The following is a 23,764-nucleotide window of genomic DNA, read 5'->3' as shown; positions in this document are numbered from 1 at the left end:
ATAACCTATAGACGCCCACCGATTCTTCTTAGATCACATATTTATTCAGAAACTTTGTACGTCGTGTGCACGTATGAATAACTTGCTACCTTACATGCTGGTTTATGTAGGAGATCCTGTTTTACTTGGAAAATATAAAACTTGAAATTCTAGTGTTATATCGTAAAATAGGGCAACCAACCGTCACCTTGTTGCATATAATTTCATACAACTTGCTGTTGTATCGATAAGTGCCCAAACGTTGTTTCTTAATAAACTAAAAAATATTTAATACTTTTCAAGGATACTTGATATTTTCTTCGCTCTTCCATTTTATTTGTCAAACGTTTACGAATAACGACTAAACGGACTAAATCTTGCGGAATAAATTCAATTCGGATAATTTATGTTGCAGCGAGGATCAGAAAATTGCTTTAAAATATTCGACGAGCACTTAATTTGTATAATTTGCACTAGCTGAAGAGCGCACCTTTCGCAAAAAATCCCAAAGCAAAAGAAAATACATGTCGTTCGGATCTTCGTGAAATTTCGTTCCCAGTTTGGACCGCGTGCACGAACCCGAACACCTCCGGAACATACCGAGCGACGACGAACTCCCACGAATAGCCGAGCGATTGCGTCGCGACTATTTAAGGAGCATTCGGTGAGCCGCGCTCATTCTTAGGCGAGACAACGTACTGAACGGTTGTACGTGATCGAGAACAATATTTCCAATAATTAAAAACGATCGTTCGTGAGAGTAGTGCTTGTTGTTGATATACGAGCGAGCATCTCATTTAGTGGCTTTTGGTGTAGAGAGACACGAGTGTGAACGAGGCAGAAATCATGGCTGACAGTGGTATCAAGCGCAATATTCCTATCAAGCTCGGTGACTTCAGCGTGATCGACACCGAATTTTCCAACATACGAGAACGCTTCGACGCCGAGATGAGAAAGATGGAGGACGAGATGTCACGGTTCCGTAGCGAGTTGATGAATCGCGAAAGCAATAACTTCTTTAAGAGCACCACCAGGTATGTTGTTACCGAGACGCACCTAACCTTTTAACACGCGTACACCCGGCACGATTTCTCTTCTGCTCGTTCATCGTTCCGATGAATTTCCGAGCTAAGATTCTTTTTCGTCGTTCTTTACAATAATAAATGTTACGCGGCACATGAAATACGAATATTTACGAACGTGACTTTTGATACAAGTGGGGAAAATACTCGAAGTACGGATAGATGGAGATAAGATGACTATGGAATTGAAAATTAGCCCAGAAAAAGCTATCGTCAAAGAAGATCATATTAACGTTATTTTAGGTAAAAGTACGACTATCGAAAGGCGTTAAATTGGATTTAAAACGTACTGGAGTTTTAAGAAGAGATATATTTAAAATTTACTTGGATTTGAGTTTACGTCTCGTTTCACGTCGATTACAGGACCGGTATTTATTTTTCATGGCGTTCTAGAAACTCTTGTTTACATAGTCATCGTATCGAATACAAACGTGCCGTTCCTCCTTACAGAAGAGCGATCAATATTACAATACATCATGAACGAAATTCATCGTAGAATAACGGTAAAAGAGAGGAGAGAATCGATGCCTGACGTTATTGAAATTAATTCGAGTGCCTTAACGCTGCAGAAACAAGAAGCATTGAAACGTCTTTATCCTCATTTTTGATCTCTTCCGCGTTCGCGATAGATAACGAATTAAATCGATCGATGCTGCACTTTTGTTATAAAATGTTATTCTCATTAAAGACATACTCGACAGAATGATTGTCAGTTTAAACGCATTCGATTCGAGTCGTACGATCGAACGGTGGCAAAGTTGTTTTTCAAGTCGGCCGATAGAATCGATCAATTTTATCGTGGATCGGGTTACGGTAACAACACGATACGATTTCGAATTTAGCCGACCATGAAAACTCATCCGCGTGAGATATAAATTACGAACTCTGATTATATTTATTCGCTACTTTGTTGGAATTGATTCGTGAAAGTGGAACGAACGCGGAAACGGATTGGTCGATGGTTCAGTGTCGAATCAACGGTGAACTCGTAAACCATAAACATTCAGCCCACATTATAGGAGGTGCAACAGTGTGCTAATAGCCGCCATTTAATTTTTTTCCATGGATCGATGTTTGCCCGGTTGCACAACAATGTGTTGATTTTTAGCGCGAATTAGCATAACGCTGTGTTCGCGTTACCTCGTCTACCTGCGCATCTACCTGCTTTTGTTATACAGAGTGGTACAAAAGTAACGTAATCCTAAGTTTTGACGCTCGAAGAAAGATGGCTAGAAAGGATAGATATGTGTGTATATATATATATATAAGTTTCAAAGTTCTGATCGCGTTGCTTTCTGGGCATTTCGAAAAGAAATTCACGGAAGGCTTTCGTACACGAATTTCTCGTTAAGTGGTGAGAAAGCGCGCTGCTTTGACAGTTGTTTGATTCGTACACGTATATTGATTAGCGCGTGATAACGAAACGAAAGCGTAGTGTTGATCGCGGTAAGTGTAAATTAAGGTCGTGTCTCTGCCACTTTTTTTTCATCGGTACACACGTACATATGTATATTCGTTTCACGTATTTCAGTAACGTATCCGCTATTTATAGAGGCTTCGTCAGTGCGTTCGCTATGAAGAACGCGCGAGGAGAACCCCCTCGATGTGCCTTTCTTGCTAGGGTATAAACGAAAAACAAACGATCTCGTTGGACGAAAATTTACACCTGGCCTTGGTGTACAAGCTGTCCCGAAACATGCGGAGAGTCGGGTCTCCTGGCACTTTGAACGCTTCATTACGGATGTTTCTCGTTGTTTCTGGTGTATGGCGCATTTGAAATTCTAATCTCGGTGGAGAGCAACGCTGATTATTCCGAGCGATTGCCTGTCACGATGCTCGCCAAGCAAATATAGGGGAGTTGTTGCTGGAAATTACGGTATTTAAATTTAAGGAAAAATTCAAAGAATTATGATGAAATTTGTCCTTGCAAGTGTATGGTAGTAGCGTAATTCGCAATTCAACACGTTTCACGTACAGTTTTCAGTAATCCTTTGTCGAATATTTGAACAAACGTTTCGGGCATCTCGTTGGGAAATTTTTGATATTTTGGTCTATCGGAGAACTAGTCGAATCTTCGGAACATTTACATTGGAATTCACGCGGAATAAATTGCGAATTCGCTGTGGATCGTGCGCCGAATGCGTGCCATGTGCCACAGTTTTTGCATGCCAACACCGCGAAAGCTGACAGTCGTGTTATTTTAATAGAAGGCCTGTTCGATCTTGGATATGCTTGCCCGCTACGCGCTCAACTTACTAATTATAGAAGCATCGTTCTAAATTTATTACCCGACTATTCGAAAATCAACATCTTCTAACATATACGACCCGCGGTAGGAAATCGAATTATTTACCGAATCTGTTACAACGACTTGACGTTCCTTCTTCTCGAAATATCAAGTAGTCGAACCCTACATCGAAACACGGGGAAATTGTAACGATGTTAGAGATGCGTAGGATGGTAAAAAAGATAAAAAAGAAAAAAAAAAAGCGTGCGAATTATAGCGCACGAAGCTGTTCACCGTCGATCACAAATTTTGGAGGATTCTCGTTAGCCAGCCTGGATAATGCGTTCTTGCACCCTGTTCGGGGGAAGCCCGATCGACGGAAAATAACCTCGACCAAAATTCTGCGGATTCTTCCTTGGCAAATGGGAATTTGGGCCGTTTACAATTTACCGCGAATTTCGTCATTTCTCAGACTTTATCGACGATCTCGCGCGTTTGCGCGAAAACACTTTTCTGCCGGAGCTGATGTACATTTGGTTGAATTACTTGTTTTGACTAACGTTTCACATCCATTTGTTCCTCTCCGGTTCTTTTTTAACTTCTTTGTTTTTCTTTTTTTTTTCTTTAAGTTTTTTTAGGAGCAGTTTCACAAATGCCTTTGAACGAAGAGGCGTGGAATTTTATGCGCTCGTAAAACGAGGAATGGATTAAATAACCTTTTGCTCGCCGTCAAAATGGCATGCCAATGATTTAATTCGAAAAGTGCTTTCGATCGCGTGAGCGTAAAATTAGATTCGATCGGAAGATGAATATACGTACGTACGTTCGTACAGTGGTATGTACGTGCCTCGATTGCCTTTGATGCTTTGGACGAGGTGCTTTCGCGAGATTGAGCAAGCCAAATAGTTGGGTGTTTCGTAGCGAATTTATTTATTGCCTGTAAATCGTTGTTTTCTACGTTTTTCTCCGTCGTGTAGCAGTCCCGACTCGGATCACAAACGTACACGTACGAACGTGTTAAATAGAAATTACACGATATCCAATAACGGCCGATGATATCTGGAAATTGCGTGCAACGATCATTAGCCGATGGCGATTCTACAACGGGCGTTATAATTAAATCGAACGATGTGACGAGTTTTCGTGCGTCGATTATAATGGACGATTATGTAAACGCAGGTCGTGCGTCGGTCGTTAGTCGAAACGATACGTTGCGTAATAGGTGGCTGTTTAACGAGACTCGTCGCACTGACAAAGAACACGCTCCTTCCTGCAATCTCGTTGCACGTATATGTAATTTATCGCATCTGATCGCATCACGTAGAAACGTTCTTCTCATTACCGAGAGATACTTTGCATTTTCGTTTCCTGCATCTTGAAACAACCGATAGCCCGCGTTTGATAACAGCCGCTACCGCGTTACGATCAGCCGAGATATTTGAAATTTCTTCGTGACAGATATTTGCGGAATCTTAACGCGACAACGGCGTGCTTGGAGAACGTTTATGACGCACGTTGACTAAGATTCTGCACTTTGTAATTAAAAGGAGTAACGTATCCTCGCGATAATCCAAAGACCATAGCAACACGATTCAATCTCGTGCTCTCTTCGTTTAAAGCTAAACTTAAATTTAAAGAGTCGTTAAAACGAATCGTTGTTCTTTGGACTTTTAATTTTGAAACAAGCCACGGGAGAGAACAGGAGAGGAAAAAAATAAAAACGCGTTGGAAAAGCGTTGTGTTGGTAAGCGCGTGGCTTAACGAATCGTTAGAGCGAGTCGGTGTTGTCCGACCAGCAACGGCTGATCATTAGAGAGGATATAAGCGTCCGTTGCGTCAACGCGCATCCTTGACAGTGACACGGTGCATCGGTGTTCCCCACTCGCAATCGTGTACTAAATTGTAATAGCAGCGCGCGGAAAAGGTGAGGAGCTTACGGTGATCGTACAACGTTTTGCGCAGTAATTTTCTAGTTCCGTGGCAGGCGACACAGCAAATCGTTCCTCTCTACCTTTTCGATCCGATTTGCCGATTCACGAATCGACGCGGATCACCATGATCGTCGACCGGAATGCATATCCGCCGGATCACAAAACGGTGATTAAACTTCGGTAGGTGACCACGCATAAACGCAGCTTTGCATTTTGACGCCTATCGTTTGGCTTCTCTCCAAGACTCGTTCGTAAGCGCTCGCGTACTTCGTACGCTTTCATTTCGAATCTATCGGTTTTCGACACAGCGTACACGAATCGTCGAGGCGTATTTGTCGCATTTTTCATCGGTGGGTCTGTCGTAGGTGCTAAGTGTCGTAGGTACGGCAAAGTTGCGATTTACTTTTCCAGGCGCTCGTCGTGATTCGGTTTGCAAGTACGATACCTATTAACTGCTATGACCAATCATCGATCGTTTCAAGAGTCATCTCCTTGCGCGCTTTTAAATTTTCGAACGGAAATTCCTTTTGCGTTGTACGAAGCTACCGACGCGTACAACGTTGCCGAATTTCCACGAGTTCCAACGAGTACGAAGTAGGAGGTGTCAGCGGCGCGTCGGCGAGCGAACCACGCACGAAAGCATCAGAAATCCATCAGAAGCTTTTAAAATAACGCGGAGAAGGTTGCCCATCAAGGTCTCCGTTGCTCGAACGTTATAAATCATCGAAGCAACGCGTCGAGAACACGTGGAAGGCGAGCAAGCCGCGCGTTCCTAAAATAGTGGTCGACGATCGCTCGAACGATCCTGTTTCCCAGAAAATTAGAAAATTTTCAAAACGTCCACGTATCGTTAAAACGTAGATTAAATATTTAGAAAAGTGCTGTACCACGTAGCTTAAAAATTTCATCTCGAAGAAGGTTACCCTACTTTCTCTTTTTTTTTTTTTTTTTTTCGACGTAATCAGGTTGGCGAGTGGGCAGCAGGTGTACGGAATCGATGACAGATGATCGCGTCGCGGTCGGTCGATCCGTGGGAGGTGAATATGGACCATTACGAGTTACGAGGTCCGACGAGTCACGTGGTCAGTTGGTGACGTAATCGGTGCTCAGGGACGGCCTAGCCACAAATAGACAAGTATCGTTCGAAATAAATGTTGCCGCGAGCTTTCGAAAATGTTTTCTAATACGCGCGAGGGATGAATCAGTGGAGAGAACCGAGAGTCGATCGCTTATGTCGCTCGCGAATTATAAAACCACCTATAACGGACCGTTCTGCTTTTTCACGTCTATCGGCACTCGAGAGGATCGAGGTACAGAAACCGTGGAGCATAGGAAAAAGTATCGAGTAATTATGGAGAACACGACGAAGCAACACGCTATCGATGGACAAGTTGCGAATTAAGAGGACAAGCACGCGGTAGGCAATTGAAATTTACCGCGTTGTTGTAGAATCGGTGTACGGAAAAAAGTAGACCTTGAACGTAGACATTGGTAGACGTAATTTCGTACGTTTAGCAGTTTGAATATGCAGTTTGATACTCGTCGAACGAACCCGCGAGATGATCGAAATTAGAGGTAATGGAACAAGCAAGAAGAGCGCGACAAAAGAACCAGGCGCAAGCTCGAAGCTTCCGACTTTTCGAAAACTAAGTTCCCCTTAAATTTCCTTAAATAACTCGAAGATTTCTTGAAAGCTCGGAGCACGTAATAACCGTGCCGAGCCACTTGCGAATCGTTCAAACAAATTCCCAGATCCTCTTTGATCCTAAGTAATTACTCGTGCAAGTTGTCGGAAATTTGAGCGGCGAGTTATTTATAGCAACGAACGTTGCATGAAATTAATTCGACCTAACGTTTCGTGGAAACGTACACGGCGTTCGATCCGCCGAACGCGTAGGATCCAAGATGTTGCACGCGTGTAATCATCGCGGTAGAATTAATCGGCCGCGTAACGCATTTTCTATATGCATACTCCCTGGTGCGGCATGCCGAATCGATGTTCGAAACTTAGCTACTTACCTACGATCAGCGGATCGGATTTACGTTCGTCGTAACGTTTCACAGTCCGTACGCCAGTTCCTCTTCGGAGAATTCCTTTGCCGCGATGCTTGGCTAATATGCACGCGTAACTCGTTACGAAGACAACGAGGAAGTTGTCTGACGATGCTGCGGAGGCAAGCGATCGTATTCTGGCTGCGTAATTTTCCTTGGAATTTTTCCTTTCCATCGAATAAACAGATCGTCGATAGTCGGATATAACGCAGAGTATATAACAGTATCGTATGTATTCGTGTGGAATTTATCGATGGATATCTTGCACGCTTAATACGATAAGCAGCGAAATAGCCACCGATCTTTTGTTTCGAATCGGTCCTAATCAGTGGCTATTCGCTCTTTACTCGTCCTGCGGGAAATTTGTATGCGACGTGTATAGACTCGGAACGATCTATCGTTTCGTTTTCGCTTCTATTGCTTGCGATCGAATTAACCGGTCGACTGGTCGACACGGTGCGCATGGTTTCGTAATGCGAAAACGTATTGAAAAAGGCAGTCGCTCTGTCGCATCACAGTGGATAGTTACACGATCGACGTTACGTGTATTTTTCTGTTACAGTATTTGCTAATGCCGGCAAATGTTGCAAACGCTTCCGTGCGTCGTTTCGTACGGTCAGACGGCAATGATCGATCAAATTTTCGATAGGAAAAGCGACTTACAGTTGATTCGACTTTGTCGGTTCTTCGATTTACTCGCGGCCCGATCGGTCGAGGCAAGGAGAAGGGAAATCGATTAACTTATTGGCAATCTCGGGCGCGCTAGTCATCGATTTTTTTTCAAGCGGTCTTTCTAGGCCAAGTACAAATCCATTTACATTCCATACTGAGAAATTTGCGATCGACTCGTTGAATCCTTGCCAGGGATAAATCGGATGTCCTCTGTCTTATCTTTGTTCTTTGCGCGATAAAATTATAGTCGCCATTGAGCTCGATGCATTAGAGACGTACGCGGTAAACGCATCTCCTCCTATTCGACGAAACGAGGAATCGAGCGAAAAAATCTTTCTTTGAAAATGCAGTCGAAGATGGAACACGACAACTAGATGGAAAGTCGCGCTCGCGTTCTATCTCGAGTTGGTGACGTATCGCGTGGCCTTTCGAGCCAAAGGATTCCGTGTTGGAGAGATCCTGCTCGGCACGGTTCGCCTCTCGTGACTTGCCGCGACGAGACAGGGCCTTTCTCCTGCCGCCTTCTCGATACTTCGTCTCGTAGAACGCTTCCTGCACGTTTTATACGTCTGAAAGACGTTTTGACAGACATCGCGATCTTTTCGATACGGACCCGCTTTTGTTTCGCGTGAAACAGATTTGCTAAAGGGAAACAGCTCCCTTTATTCCCCCTTACTTTGCTGACCGACCGCCACCGCCACCGCCACCGCCACCGCCACCATTCAACGAACCACCCATTAAATCTACTACTCCTCTTTACCTTTTTTTGATCCCCTTTAGCATCGGGTCGTCGAATGCTGCCTGGTCGTGGTTAGGTCGCTTCTCCGTCTACACATATCTTAGCAAGCGAGATATTTTAGGATCGATTTACGCTTTGGCATTGAAAGGTCGAATCAAAGTTGGTTCAGCGGTGGGTTCAGACGTGGCTGTTAAATTTCGAAAAATCTCGAAACGTCCAAGTTGCCGATCCATCGAACGTTTCTTCGAATCTTACGAACATGGATCGTCGAGGGAACGCACGTACAACGCTGTACGTAACGTGTAATGTAGAATCGTGCAGTTTCTACCGTTTCGCCAGTTGCCTTTTTCTCTCGTATCGAGAACGAAACACTGTGCACGAGCATGTTACGTCGCGTGACAGTATACAGCGACATTTTCTTTCTGAAATCGTTACTTTATCGCAAACAATTTTGTTCTAAGAATAGAAGAAATTGGTCGTCGAACGCGTTCCGTGTACGTGTTTGTTCGGTTGTTGTTTTCAAGCACGTTGGTTTTTACGATAAAAATCTGAAAAAAACAAAACGTTATTTCCTAATACACCTTAATGGTACTTGTAATTTTTTTATCAGCTAGATTTTCGAGACTGATATTGATTTCACGATCGTTGCGAATCGTTCGCAAGATTTTCCATGGTCGCGATTTGATAAAAAATAATAAATTATCCGACAACAGCGATGACAAAGAAACTTATCTGTTACTTGCGTACGTTGCGTTAAAAGGAGTTGGAGGTTTCGCTATACGCGTTCTTTCTCACCCGTCCATTCTATTCGATGAGACACGTTCGACTAAATGGCCAAAGAAGAGGCGAAGAAACAGCGAATAGCGAAAGCACGACGAGACGACGAAACGACACGTACCGCTAGGAAGATTATTATTAAACTTTCTAAAACAGATATCCGTTTCACGTGCAAGGGTAGAGTACAGTGGAGGGCTAAGTTTGAGGGCTATACGACGAGACGTTACGGCCGTAGCGCGCTATTTTAGAAAGGTCCGCGGGTCGGCGACCTCCTCGAACGAGCGTACAGGACCCGTAACTTCCGGCTATCGGTTTTACGAGACTCGCATCGTGCTGGCATTTAACCGTCGATATGCTATAAATAACGACGAAGCTGGATAAGTTAATTCGCGACGGCTCGTCGTGGATCGGTTTAACGTCGATCAACCGAAGCGATTAGTGCGGCATCGATCGGTAACGAAGTTGGTTGGGAAATGGGACAAAAGAGCGGACGGAAAAGAGCTTGTGTCTTCTTAATAGCAGCGTTAATTTTGCGTTAATTATTCGAGTACTGAGAAGTCGAGTCGAACAAAGTACCGACACATTCGAACGCGTTAAAAATATTCACGCGACGTTTTGTCTCGGCTCTCTTTTCTCGAGTACTCGGCCGCTTTTAACGATCGGACGTTCGAGTTTCTAGCAATACTTTTAGCTATACAAGTTGGTAAACGTTTTCTCTTACGAATGTACAGCGCGTTGTACGCAGTGCAAATTCCGTGGTCGAGATCTTTCTCCCAGGATGTAAACCGTGATCGGTTGCTGGCTCGCCAAAGTAATTTTTAATGGCTGATTGGCATGATGCGGATACTTGGTTTTTAGCCTACCTAATTACCGAATTGCCGAGTGATGTAACAGCGTGTAACCCGCAGTGACGCGAAGCGTTAACGAACGGATTGCATCAGCAGTTCCCAAACAAGCGGTCTTCCTCGCTTGCCTAGAATTCCACGATCGAGTAGTATGCGACCAATTTTCGCTCGAACAAGCGATGAATTTTATCGTTTCGAGGTTCCGTAGAAATTTGGGAACTGCTAGGTAACGTTTGCAACGTTGAGAAATGTGTTCTACATCGCTTTGCAACTTGAAGCACAGACGTTCTAAATAAGAGTGCCACCTATTTGGAGACACGCTGTAAACGGTTTTTCAAATAACCAGCGGAGATGTAACTTGCAGCGCTATTCTTACGCCTCTTTCGTATGTAAATACGGAACAATTTTATTCTGGGAATGGACCTTCTTTGGAACTCCTCTTGTACATACCGTTTCCTGGCGACAAACCGAACCGGCTACTCTATTCTACTCTACTTTACTCTACTCTACGAACGTTCAGTTGTTTCCTTCGTTCTTCCGTTAAAGCTCAAAGCGCTAATTCGAAAGATACAACTTGAAAAGGAATGGCCAACCGTGCCTGCCGTCGCCCCTTATCTCCGACTTATTTTAGCAACGATAACGATAATTATAATCGACCGATGGAAGAACGAAGTTGCTATCGACGATTCGTTTGACGCCAGGACACAGCGGAAATTTGTCGAAAGAGAAAAAAGACGAAAAATTGGCGGCGAGGAGAAATGCGGCTGTACGAAACTAACCACCGAAGTTAACAAAATATTAATGTCCCCTGTTCCCCCTTGCTCGACTTCTGTCTCGCCTTCTGATTGGCTCTCTGCATTGGCACGTTGGTGACTAACTCGAAGTCGACATCACACGAGCACCAGTGAACACCGAACATCGACGACCTCGAAGACCGAAGGTTGGGACAAGGTCGACCCTGCAGCACCGCCAAAGCGGTCCGCATTCGACAGCTTCAAAAGGTGACGCTACTGTAAACACAGAGAAAAAACCAACGATTTCTCTCTCTTTTTTTTTTTTCTTTTTCTTTTTTAACGTACGAATAGTTGTCTAGTCCCTGTTCTCCTTAGTAGAGGTTCGCCATTTTGTTTTTCATCTTTGCGTAAGAAACGCGAATTGGCGGCTTGCTGTTCGGTGTAATTATGCTCATTCGTGGTATAATTCGTGGCGTTCGTTTTTTCGTACTGGCTTCCAGTAAAACAGGCAAAATGCGGTTAAATTTGAACGTATCGAATTAATATTGCCATGGCGGATGAGTATCCTTAAATTAATACGTTTCTCGCGAGGTTAACGATATTCGAGTCGCGTGAGTGTCGAATATCGAAAGTTGCCAGTTACCTGGCTGATCGTGCCAATAACGAACCTGTTGCTAACTTTGCTATCGACTGGCGGTTCAGCCTATCGATCGATGCAAACTTTTCGCCGTCGATATTAATTCTAAATACTCTGCCGCTGAAACTCACTCGCTGAAATTGGCCTCGTCATCGAAACAGCTGCCTCGCGCGCTTGTCTCAAATTTTATTTCCATGTACGTACCATACTTCCCTGTACCTACTGTGTCTTTCTACCGCTGTCTCACCGCTAACCATAAGCCATCATCGGCAAGAAAACACTGTACAAGGTAACGGGCACGAGACTGTTCACGTAGTTGCATTGGCAAACAATTAACCGCTTGGTGAACGAATTAACTCGAGTGCCGTAGCGTGCGTATTATGTTGTGTAACATTACCGTAACGATCGCTTTTGGCGAGGTTTGTCGCGTGTTTCGTGAAAGCAACGCCATCGTGACCGGCGAGCGTGTGCCACGCTATAGCGATCGAGTTTCTCGATCTGTCGCATCGTTAGTCAGAGTAGATGCGCACGATTTTAGTCGTGAGTCGTGAGTCAGTATCAATGTTGTGTTTGCTATTGTTTCCTCCCTGTTGCATCGTCACTATCATCGTAGGTAAGGCTCTGTTTCTCTCGAACTGTACACCACCACCCAGGTCACCCGTAGGCGAACGAGTCTTCGTCGAGACGCGTTCCTTTGTCATTTGTATTGTTTTCGGTCGCAATCGCATCGTCGTCGACAACGCATATTCTTTTTGTGTCTTTCCTTTTTCGTTTTTTCTTTTTTTTTCCCTTTTTTTTCCTTTTTTCTCTAACCTTTCTTCGTCATCCAAACGTTCACGATTGTACCGTGATAAAAGTTACAGAGACAAAGAACGTAACCGATAATGGATGATTCGTCGTGTTGTACATTTCAGCACTACGACGCAGAGCACTCAAAACAGCAGTTCTCTGAGCCCCCAGCATGATTCGGCCTGGCTCGATGGCCTGAACAGCCCGCTCATCCAGGACGAAGGTGACAGCAAAATGCTGAAGCTTCGATTCGATGTCTCCCAGTACACGCCGGAGGAAATCGTTGTGAAGACCGTGGACAACAAGCTGCTGGTGAGTACCGTTTGGCGTTCTTCTTCTCGTCTGCGTCGATAGGGTGCCTCGTTGCGTTGTCTCCTGTTCGTTTCGTCGTGGAAAACACGCAACCGTTCGCAGGTTTGCTATTCGGTCTTCCGCGTAAATTTATTTTCCTTCGAGGTTTATTTAAAAAGACGCGTAGATACCGATAAACTCGTACGATATTTCCAAGGTACGATGTACGGTTAAAAGTTAATTCGAGGAGACGGTATTTTACGTTCGCCTATCTAATATAAACGCAAAGTTACTTGTTACGTCTGCGACTCGTCGTGGTACGCGCATATTTTCCTCTCTAACGCCGCTTGTTGCACAACTTGGCAACCGCCGAATCTGGCCCGTTGTTTTATGCAATCGGCGCCGTACGACTAGATACGTACGTGGAATACTGTGACTTCTCGACGAGTTGCATCGAAAATTGATCGAACAACACCACCAATTTTCCAAGGCTTTTCTTAATAAATTATAGAGGATAATCTCTGGTTAAAATCAAAAGCTTCGTATATTCTCCTCTAACAAACGACGCTAAAGATTCGTTAAAGTTTATTTCGAACGCGACGAGAGAGGAAATGACGACGACGACGACGAGGCGGCGACGCGAAATATCTCGCGCACGTCTGGCCAAGAATGGCGAACAGGAAGTGGCGGAGAATTTTTTTACGCCGGTTTACTGGCTTCTCTTTATGAACGATGTGGAACGTTGTAATTGCTCTTGTTACGTCACTTCCCGGCAGGAAGTCGGCTCCACCGGTGTTAACTCCCCGTAAGGGCAATTCTCGTTACTTAAAACCGCCGCGCGTCTTCGTAATTAAGTCCGGCATCGCTCGCGTAGCGGGTAGCCAACCTCTTGGTTCATCCAGTTGCTGCTTGCTCGCTTCCACTGGAATACGCGTAACGTATACGCTCTTGAAAAATCGATCAGACAACGTAGGTCGAGATACGCTTTATCCCGTTTGTTTATTGTTTCCGTCTTCTTTAACCTTCCTTTCTAACCAACCGAACGTTTCGTGACACGATGTATACGTTTCTTACCCTGTCCAAATATTTACCTGTTCTCGCCGCTTCCATGTTCCACGGTTTTTCTACCGTTCACCCTTGCATACAGAAGAAGACGAAAGTGTACACTCGAGTCTAAGCGATCAATTTCGAAGAAATGGCGCAACAAGAAATATCGACTGTCTCGAATAAACAAGTTTCGCCAAGTACGCGAATGGTCTTCCGAATCGCGAACGGTGGAAAATTCGACTCGCGATTAACGTTCCGATCGCGGATATAGATTAACGTTTACAAGCCGATCTACCATGAGAAAATTAAGAAGCGATAAGCAACTAGAAATTGATGAAAGCTTGCGGACACCAACGAACGGTAGGGTGCGTCTGGTCGATCGATAAAACGTGATACGAAAGGAGATTTTCGATACGGTAGGGTACTCGCAAGAGGAAGAAAAATTTACGCAGGAGGTTTGACCAGGAGTTGAGAATTTTCTCCGAAGCTCGTGCGCGCGTTCAAGTTTCTTCTCTCTGGCTGGCGTTCCCGTCGACCCGAACGGAAATAACTCGCACCAAAAATAAGTTTACGGTGCTCGTCACGCCGCGACGGCTTGGAATAACGTTGGATCATTATGAGCGCTCTATAGCGATCATTTTCCAACCATATGTCACTGCCGCTTTAACCTCGACTTTGGCTTTTCGAAAAATTCGAATTTCTTTCTATCGAAACTCGATTATTATAGTATAGGAATTACGCTTGTCTAAAATCCAACAAACGTTGGAATTTTTTACTTCGACGAATGTGGAAAGCGGCACGAAAGATTAGCGCAGCGCGAAAGGCGCACGAAGCTTTTCGAGGAACGCGGTGGAAAAATCGAATCCTACCGTTATGCAAACTGGGAAGATAGGGTCGTTGCACCGTGATAGTCTGCCGGCGTGCAATGCAAGAAAGATCAAAGTAACGGAGGATCGCGTATAGCGTGTAGTATATACACCCACGAACAGGGACGGCTTTATTCCGATTTCCTCGCTAAACAGCTGGTCTGGCTCTGATAAACGTCGACCCTCTGTTTTTTCACTCCTCGGATCTCGAAGCGAGACAATCACGGAGACGGCTGGTTATTAAGGCGCCAACGCGATTAACTTCTCTTTCCGTTTCCTCTTCTCTCTCTCTCTCTCTCTCTCTCTCTCTCTCTCTCTCTCTCTCTATCTCTTTCTCTTTCCTCGTCAACATTTTCTCCAGCACGAGTTTTAGACATCTTTTTATCGTTTCAAGAAGGAACCTGTCCGTATCGTTAATACCTTTAATCGCACTTTTCCAAAGCTTTCGAGTCCAAAGATATTCCCGCATCGGGAACGCCAAAGTATCGTCGAAACGATTCAACGATCGCGTTGCATAACGAAACAGGCTCGGAGTTGCTTGCGATCTTAGCCCATTACGCGTCTCTGGGACGTGCGGAGACGCTTTTTTCGGTAAAGAGCAACGAGCGTGAATCGGCGCCGTCTTCCTTAACCGGTGCCGCTCGAAGGGGGCATTTTAAAGAACGGCTGCCGTCTGGAAACAGGTTGACCGCGGTTTTATCGTGGTCAAGGTCTACCGTGAATTCAGGTCGGCTCTGCTCGCGTATCGCTGTCCTTAAAGGGCTGCTCCAAGGACGCGTTCCGAAGGATGAGCACCGGACCGAGCGAAGAATGCGATCTCTGCTTATTGTGTAGCACGATCACGTCATGCTCGCTCGATAAAGTACGGCTCGGACAAATAGGAGCAGGGACCGGTTTATTCAGCGGTTTTGTTCGAACGAGGAACGCGGTGGAGCGGCCACTTGGATGAAACGATTGCGAAACGCGTGGCGTGGCGTGGCGTGGCGTGGCGTGGCGTGGCGTGGCGTGGTGTGGTGTGGTGTCGTTGGTTTGCCCGTTTCTGGCAACTGGATCGTCTCTCCCTCCCGACAAGAATAGACCCGATCGATCTTCCATAACCACCGATGTCGTTCGCTCTCGATCTGTAATCTCTAGACTCGACGCGGTTGTCGTTTCAGTGGCTGCAAACGCTGCTATGGGTGTTGGGATCCTCGTACCGAGTAAATCGTTTTCGCTTTACCATCCTAATTTATCGAACGTTGCCTTGGACGGGGAAAGTCGTGTACTAACGGGAATACGATGTCACCGAAGGGTTACCGGTATCGGTGAATTCGAACTTGGTTATTTTTATCGGCCTTTCCCATTACGCTGATAGAACGAAGACGCGAGACGAAAGAAAATTATCTAATCGAATCGGTCCCGTTTCTTAACGTTATTTCGAGAAAGTGCCTTATTTCCAAAGATATTAGTTGCAGTTTTTTTTAGAGTGTAACATCGTTGTAACAGAGTTCTTTCGAGTAATACGTTTTATCTTAGCGAACGAGAAGCTCGTTACGAAAGATGACACGGGAATGGTAATAAGATGGTAACTGTAACGATGCCAGAGCACGAAACGATCGTTAATTACAGACGATTTTACACTTGCGTAGAGTTTCAAGAAAATGTACGATCGAAGAAAGGTTTATATCGAAGCACGACGAAACGATTCGACGAAGATGACACACAGTGTGCGATTATTTTTCACGATGTCCACTTTTATGGTGGGCGCGCGTTGGTCGAAAATTTGGATCGCTAACGAAGTTGTTAAGAAAACACGACCTTTGGTTTTTTCGGTCAAGGAGAGTGTGCCATTAGACAGCCCGGAAAGGAGTCTTGCGTTACACCGACGCTTTAATTGACTTTCGAAAGCTCGATGGTCGGCTCGAGAACGCCTCTCGTTTTACGCGTTGCTGCTGTTTTCACGGGAAGAAGCAGAAGCGGGAACAATGTCAAAATTTTGGTGGCTATATTTAGCTTCTGAGTCACAGCCACTTACTTGCGTTTCTGCGCGTTCGAAATTTTAGTTTCTTCGACGGAATATCAAACGCCAACGTCGCGAAAATTTGGAAAAAGCGTAAACGCGCGTCGGAATCTTCGAAGGTATTGGAAATTTACTATTTATCGTATTTATCGTATTTATCGTGGATTTGTAATTAGGCCGCGCGGTTCTTTTGACGGATTAAACTCAATCAGACGAGTGAGAAATCTAAGTAGAAATTTACCTCGTGCACGAAATATCGCAACATTTCGTATCGTAACGGTTTTGCAATTTTCTATAAATGCGTGAAGAACCACGGTCTATTTATAGCCAATAAGAGGAGTTTGTCGCTCTTTTCTCGATCAACTATATATTACTATCGCGGTACAGGATTTCCTTTAGGAGAGATCTTGGATAACTTTCATCGAGATAACGTGGAAGAAATCGTTACGAGATAGTCGAGTAATTAACGCGACATTCGTGCTTTCACAGTCTCCGGTTGCTCCACTCCGCGTTGCAATAGTCGTGGAAGATGTTCGCTTCCGGAACGTGCAAAGATTGGAAAGATTCGACGGAGAATTCGCATCCGAGTCGAGCCGTTACAGCGAGTTGGTCGCCGTTTGCGTAATCCTCGCGGATCCGGTAAGACGATCCTCGCGTTGGAAAGCTTAGATCCGTGGCAGAGTCGAGTTACCAGTTACCAGCCACATCCATCGGTGTCTCCCTTCGCCTTGCCATTTCTCCCAGGTTACCCTCTGTCTAGGATTACCTGCGGCTCCACTGCTCGCTCGCTTTTCGTCTTTTACGGCCAGCAGCCCGATCGATATCGCCGCCAACTCCAGCAACACCGAACAGAGCAACGCCAGACACGCCGGAACACGTTTTTCGCTCTTCCCCGGCCCTGTGCTTGGTGCATCGATTCGCTGGGTCGCCGGTCCGCGTCTATCGAATGCTCCCAAGTATCTTTGGAAATCTGAAGTGCAACGCGTATAATGGAAGGGTTCGCAGAGCGACAGAAAGTTAAACGTTGAAACGCGTTGCTGAAAGTTTCCCTCTCGTATCGTTTCTCCGTCGAGTCTCTCGATCGTTCGTAGTCGAACGATCATTTTCTACGAATCCTCTGTCAGATCTGGAAACCGTGTATCGCCAGAGGTTCAATTCGTTTCCTATATCTTTACCTATTCCAAATGTTCAATTGTTCGTCCGTCCAGACTATTTAATTTCCTAGAAGGCATATATCTTATATATATCAACTTGAATAAACGAGCGGATTAAACGACCTCCGACTCTGTCTTCTTTGTTCTACGAACAAGAAAGTCGAGGTGAAAGCGTCGCTGGAATAACGCGTTGGTTGTGCACCTTGTAATTGTATTAAATTAACGAAAGACGGAGTAACTCGAGCTGCTCTGTCCGGAGGAAATTTTCTTTTCGTTGTAACGTTGTAACGTTGTAACGTTAAGGACGCCGAGTGGCTGTTACCGTCAAACCTATCGATCTTACGATGTGCGGTGCGCGCGACGTTGTAACACGGTCGTTGTTAATAGCGAAGCTACGCCTCTGTTACGGGATCTCTATAACCGTAGTTCGAGTTACAGGTAACTATCTGTATATGCGTTTTGTTACAGGCGATTCGATGAAAATTCGTTAATTTCTTCGCTGTAACGTCGCTAGAATTTCTAAAGCTCTTTTCTTCTGTTCGTAAATTTCCTCCGATCGGAGAAGGCTCAAAAGGCAAAGCGCTACAACTTATCTCCGATTATGGAATTATCGCGATAGCCGGTTTCCGCGCGAGCGGCTGATCGGCGTGGAGGTTGAGACCACCGGTACTTTCACGCTCGCTCCGTGTGGCGAACGTTCGAGTTTCCAAGCCGATCTTCCGGCTCTGGTGCGACGGTCGTGTTATTATCGCCGCAACGTGCTCCGTTTGCACGTATATCCCGTCACTCGCGCGTGTCCTCGACGGATCTTTTCCCCCTTCCGACCATATCCACTCTTCTTCCTTTCTTTTCTTTCCTCTGTCTTTACCCCCGTGTTCGTACCTCGTAGAAGAAGACGAAGGAAGAAAAGAGCGTGCGACCTCGAAATCGTAGCAGGCTGGTTCCCTGCCGGTGGCCTGCGAGTCTTCGCTTTCTTGCACCAGTTGTTCCATCGAAACAGCTCTTGCCCGCGCAAGCTGTAGCGTCGTGGTCGACGCCGTTTTACCGCGTAAGGGAAACAAGAGCAGCGAGAAATTCAGCGTATAGGATTTTAGAAAGTGGCAACGGTGTGACAAAGGGGTGGATATTTTGTAATCCATCTCGATTATTTCTCTCGAATGGAACTGAGAAATACGTATCCGACTCTAACGATCCGTAGAGCGATACAAGATCGATCGATATTCGCGCCGTCTAGCGGCATCTTCGATCGATGAAACACGATCTCTCTCGAACGAGTTGCGTAACGACGCGTATCGACGAGGCGTTCGATTTGCTAGACCTTCCTCGACTTCTCGCAAGGTTAAGGCCGGGTTATTTGGTTCGTTGGCAGGCGGAGAACGCGCGGACAGATCGAATTGGTCCAAGAACGAGAGCACCGCGTCACACGGAGCCTCGACATCGCCTCGACATCGCCTCGACATCGTCTCGACATAGCCTCGGGTCGAGCCGAAACGCAGCTCGTTAACTCGGTGCGCGTAACGCAATTAGCGTGACCAACCTCGCCCACCCTCTCGAGCGAGCGTTGCTGCTCGCGGGTGCGGTCAGACGTATACTGCACTTGCATTTTTCCACGTCGAACCCATAGAGGTACTTGAAGCGTATCCCTTTGCACGCGCGTACGCGTGTGCAACGCCTCTGCCCGTTAAAATACGACTAGGACCTTTAGATCTGTACGTAAACGTGTACGTTGTCGCTTGGCCTTTCAAACCGCTTCGATACGATAAGAAAATTTTACGTTAAAGGAGTAGAAGATCGTTCGATCGAGTACCCGTAGGAGTGTCGCGACTCGATTCTTCCCGGCAAACGAATTGACGAATTAAAACGAATTAATCGATCAAAGTTATCGTACGCGTCCAGAACGAACGTTGCGATTGACGACAGAGTTGCGTTTAGGTATTCGTTAGCTTTTTTCCGATTAGGTTCGAATACTCGTGCGAAAAATAAGAGAAAAGGCCAAGCTCGATGTTACGTAAATGTTCGAGCATCGAATCGTCAGCCACGGAAATAAAAATATACGATGTAAGTTGGAGAGAGAGAATCGTAATTGCGTACTTTATTTACCGCGATACGAGTGCCCGAGGTCGTTGCAACTAAAGTAATCTACTTACGGGTTAAAGAGAACGACCCGACGACGTGTTGGCGATGCGGCGCGACGTTCCAAGCGAGTAAAAGTTTTTCGGGAAACTTTCTTCCGCGTCTTTGGATGCCGGAGAACGCCGTTGTCTGATGCGTACGCGATTATACGCGGTTGTTCCAACGACGCGACGTTCCCTTACTTTTACCTAACGTCGCGTACAGAGGCATTGTTCGGTTTTCGCGTTTCCATCTCGATCGATACTCCGAAACGACGCGCGATCTAAGAACGCGTAATAAAATATAATTATTCTTAATTAGCGTTGGTTACTTTTCTACCGTTATCTAGTGTCCAACGTACGATCGATATGAAATCGATGGAACAAATTACGGCGAATAACGTTATTTCGAATTCTACCGTATTATTACTCGAACTACGTAAAAATGAAGGAAAAGCGCAACGTGGTTGCGCAAACTTGCTTCGTTACAAAAATCGATGATGTACGAGAGAAGAAGAGGATGCTGGAGGAGGTAATTGCTTGATACGGGAGATAAATCGTGCGAGCGTGTAACAGTACCTAAATACGTCGATGACGCAGTCTGTATCGGTTCTCTATCGTGACGTAACGCGCTAATAAGATTCATTTATACGAAAACCCGTAAGAAATGGCCTGTCGTGGCACAATATTTACATGACCGCTGCTCGAACACGGTTATTCGACGCTACACGGCCGCCTGATGCAACGTCTATTTTTAATGCGTCTGTCAGACGTATTAGCTACCGGCTAGCTGCTGTCCGATCGTACAAATCGACGAGAACGGATATAGGTGAACGCGTTGATTTCTGGTAATACGATCCTCCGAATAATTCCAACTTTTCATCCAGGCGAATAATTAAACGATATAATTGATTAAACAATTTTTTCCCTCGTTTTATCGTTCGTACCTGGCAGATTGGCAACTTTTTTGAAATTTAGAATAGAAAAGATTTACTCGTTTCTTATATTCCGGGCGAAAACTATTCGTCCCTTCGCGTTCTACCGATAATTTCGAAAAGTTCAGTTGTCCTTACGTTCAAAGCCATCGATATTTGAAAAACTTTCGTAGTACGACGTTATTGTCGTACGTTCGACGAGTGCCGATCGAGACCTCTGACACTGTCGGTCGTTATCCAGTTCGCTTCAAGTTTTCCACCGAGATACACACTTGTTTTCGCTCGCGTTTCGCCCGAACGGCAAATCGCACCGTGTATAGCTGCTATATCGGAACGGAGTTGATCGACGGTATCCGAAAATCGTTTCGCGACACAGAAGGAATAACGACGAAAGCGGTCACGCGATCCTGCCGAGTTCCGCAAACTCGTAGATTTCTCGATGAAAGAAACTAGATACGTAAGGTATAGCCGGCGTACTATACGTAAATCGTAAATACACCTCGTTGTTGCTGGCACTGACGCTACTGGATTCTCGAGTTGGAATACCTAAAATTAGTCCGCATATTTCGTACACGCATCATCGAGCGATACGCGTATCTTCCTACGTTAAAGAGGCATGTCGAGCGTCGCATGTCGAGAAAAATCATTCCGAAACTACGCAGGTATCGGATATCGTTGGACGATCGTTGGCTCGATCGCCAAAGCGATGGTGAAACGTTGGCAATGGCGGTGCGTACGTACTTGGCAAAAGCACGTTCGAGTTATCGTTACAGGTGGCACGGCATGCTTCTCGGATCGTCGGTGGCAACGAAGCTCGAAAAGCGTTGACCAATCGTCGTTGACCAAGGAAAAGAGGAGAAAGATATCGGGAAAGAATCGTCACCGAGTTATATCGTATTTCGTTGATCGATCGTTGATTCTACGTGGTTATTCGCTGAGCGCGTATCTGCCGACCTAGAAACGTTCGTCGTTACGAATGAATTTTTATTTGCTCGCGTGAACCTTTTGTCCGTGGATCGATCGTTACGTCCGTGACGGAACGAATCTTTGGCGTGCCCGTGTCGCGAATCGCGTTGCACATCGAACGACGTTTGCGTTGCTCGTATCTGACGGTAGTAGCCGATAGATAAAGCGGAGACGGTTAGTCCGCGATAAAAAGCTGCGATCGATCTTTGTCCCTGGAACCATGTTTCTCTAAAGTCTCGAATAACTGGAGCGCGACAGATCAAATTTTGTCGTATATCGTTCTAAGAAATTAACCATCGAGAAAAGTCGACGCAATTTTCTAAATATCGATTCGGAGACGCGCGTGGATACGGAGGTGGAATTCGTGGCGCCCTTCAGCCGCCATTCCCATCCGCTTATTATTTTACCCTCGATTCCTTCCTTTTTCCACCCTTTGCACGCCACCTTCGTTTTATCACGAGTCTCGACCGATAGTGGTCGCCGGCCAATCAGAGTCGCGAAACGTCCATGTATTCCGACTTTATCGTCGTCCCCTTCCATAACCTACTTTCTCCAGGCGTCCATATTACGAGACACGCAACCTCTGTCTTTTTTACCCTCGATAGCTTCAAGAGGGAAGCTCGCCCTTTCCGCTTCCGAACACGCCATGCCACGAACGCTCTGAATTATTCAACGGGCAATTGTTTGCCTACGAGCTTCGAAAATAACGTTTATGGATTTGATATTTTCGCATTATACAGCAGAGAGAAGCTAAAGTTGAAAATTTCTGCCGTGCTACGTACCTAGTGAGACGAGATACGATCAATTTCGAAAAGCGAGCACGTTTCACTGCTATACGGTAGACAATATGTGCTAAACTATATGGCAGACGAGATAAATATCGAAAGTTAGTCAGTTAGTTAGTTAGTATGCGTCAACGTTACTCGCTTTTAACCCTTTACATTCTGAACAGATAACACCGTCCGAATAAAATACGTTGCTAAAACTACCCTCGTGCGTTCTGTGTTATCGCATCCGTTGACCAACGAGCGGAGCAATGTTGGTCGTTTTTAGCATGCAGCTCGCGTGATCGCAGAAATGGGTCTGTCCTAGCTGATTTATTAATACGAACGCGCTTAATCGAACCGACGACCTGAATTCTTCGCCTTCTCTTGGCTTATGCGCGCTACAAAATTGATGGATTTCCCGGGAAAACGAATGTCGGTCGATTCGCTTGTACTAAAATATTTTTCGTCCGTAAGGGAAGAGAAGAAAAGAAACTAACTAGCTAAGACAGTAGAATACAAGGAGCGTGTATCGTCGAAGAAAATTGTTACTTTTTAAATCGCTTAATTTTCATTTTCGTGTGTCCTCAGGTCCACGCGAAACACGAGGAGAAGACAGAGAGCAAATCGGTGTACAGGGAGTACAACCGTGAATTCCTACTGCCTAAGGGAACCAACCCCGAGAGTATCAAGTCTTCGCTGAGCAAGGACGGCGTGCTCACCGTCGAGGCTCCGCTTCCGGCGATCGGCACAGGCGAGAAGCTTATCCCGATCGCGCACCAGTAGACGCCCGATCGACCGGACGAATACACGATGAAACGGTTCTTAAAACTCCCTTCGAAATTCCATGATTCGTGTGTCCGTCAGATCGCTCCTTTCCTGCCCTTTCCATCGATTCCCGTAAGTCCATTTCTCTCTTCTATTCTTCCCTTTTATCCCCCTCTTCTTTTGCTTTTTCTCCGTTTTTTTTTTCTCTCTCTCTCTCCACTCTTTCGCTGTGAACTTTCGGTTTCCTTCTTCGCTGTTTACTCGAACGGTTTACTCCACTCTTCCCTCTTGAATCGAATAAATTCTATGCTTTTTTCAGTTTCTCCCCTCCCCCTCCCTGCTCTTTTATTTTTCTTCATTTCCTGATTGAAAAACGATCGAGATTCTACGTTCGGTGTT

General features: G+C 45.5%; 1 protein-coding gene across 3 annotated transcripts; it reads left to right on the top strand.

The window, feature by feature from the left end:
• The first annotated feature begins 643 nt into the window (after positions 1-643).
• On the top strand, positions 644-23,625 carry LOC138189587 (heat shock protein beta-1). Of its 3 annotated transcripts, none has more exons than XM_069131622.1 (4): positions 644-1,013; positions 11,189-11,305; positions 12,590-12,776; positions 23,189-23,625. In XM_069131622.1, exons 1-4 carry the CDS (start codon positions 826-828, stop codon positions 23,381-23,383), a joined length of 687 nt encoding a protein of 228 aa, XP_068987723.1. In that variant the 5' UTR covers positions 644-825; the 3' UTR covers positions 23,384-23,625. The 3 variants fall into 3 exon arrangements, with proteins under 3 accessions (XP_068987723.1, XP_068987725.1, XP_068987726.1); XM_069131625.1 differs by lacking the exon at positions 644-1,013 and adding an exon at positions 5,246-5,399; XM_069131624.1 differs by lacking the exon at positions 11,189-11,305 and having other exon boundaries at positions 645-1,013.
• The last annotated feature ends 139 nt before the right edge of the window (positions 23,626-23,764 follow it).

This window comes from Bombus flavifrons, chromosome 2, assembly GCF_040668555.2.
Source record: "Bombus flavifrons isolate JBK064 chromosome 2, iyBomFlav1_principal, whole genome shotgun sequence".
In the NCBI taxonomy this organism is placed as follows: Eukaryota; Metazoa; Arthropoda; class Insecta; order Hymenoptera; family Apidae; genus Bombus; species Bombus flavifrons.
Note: the sequence above shows the minus strand (reverse complement) of the source record. Positions and strands in the feature narration are given on the sequence as shown.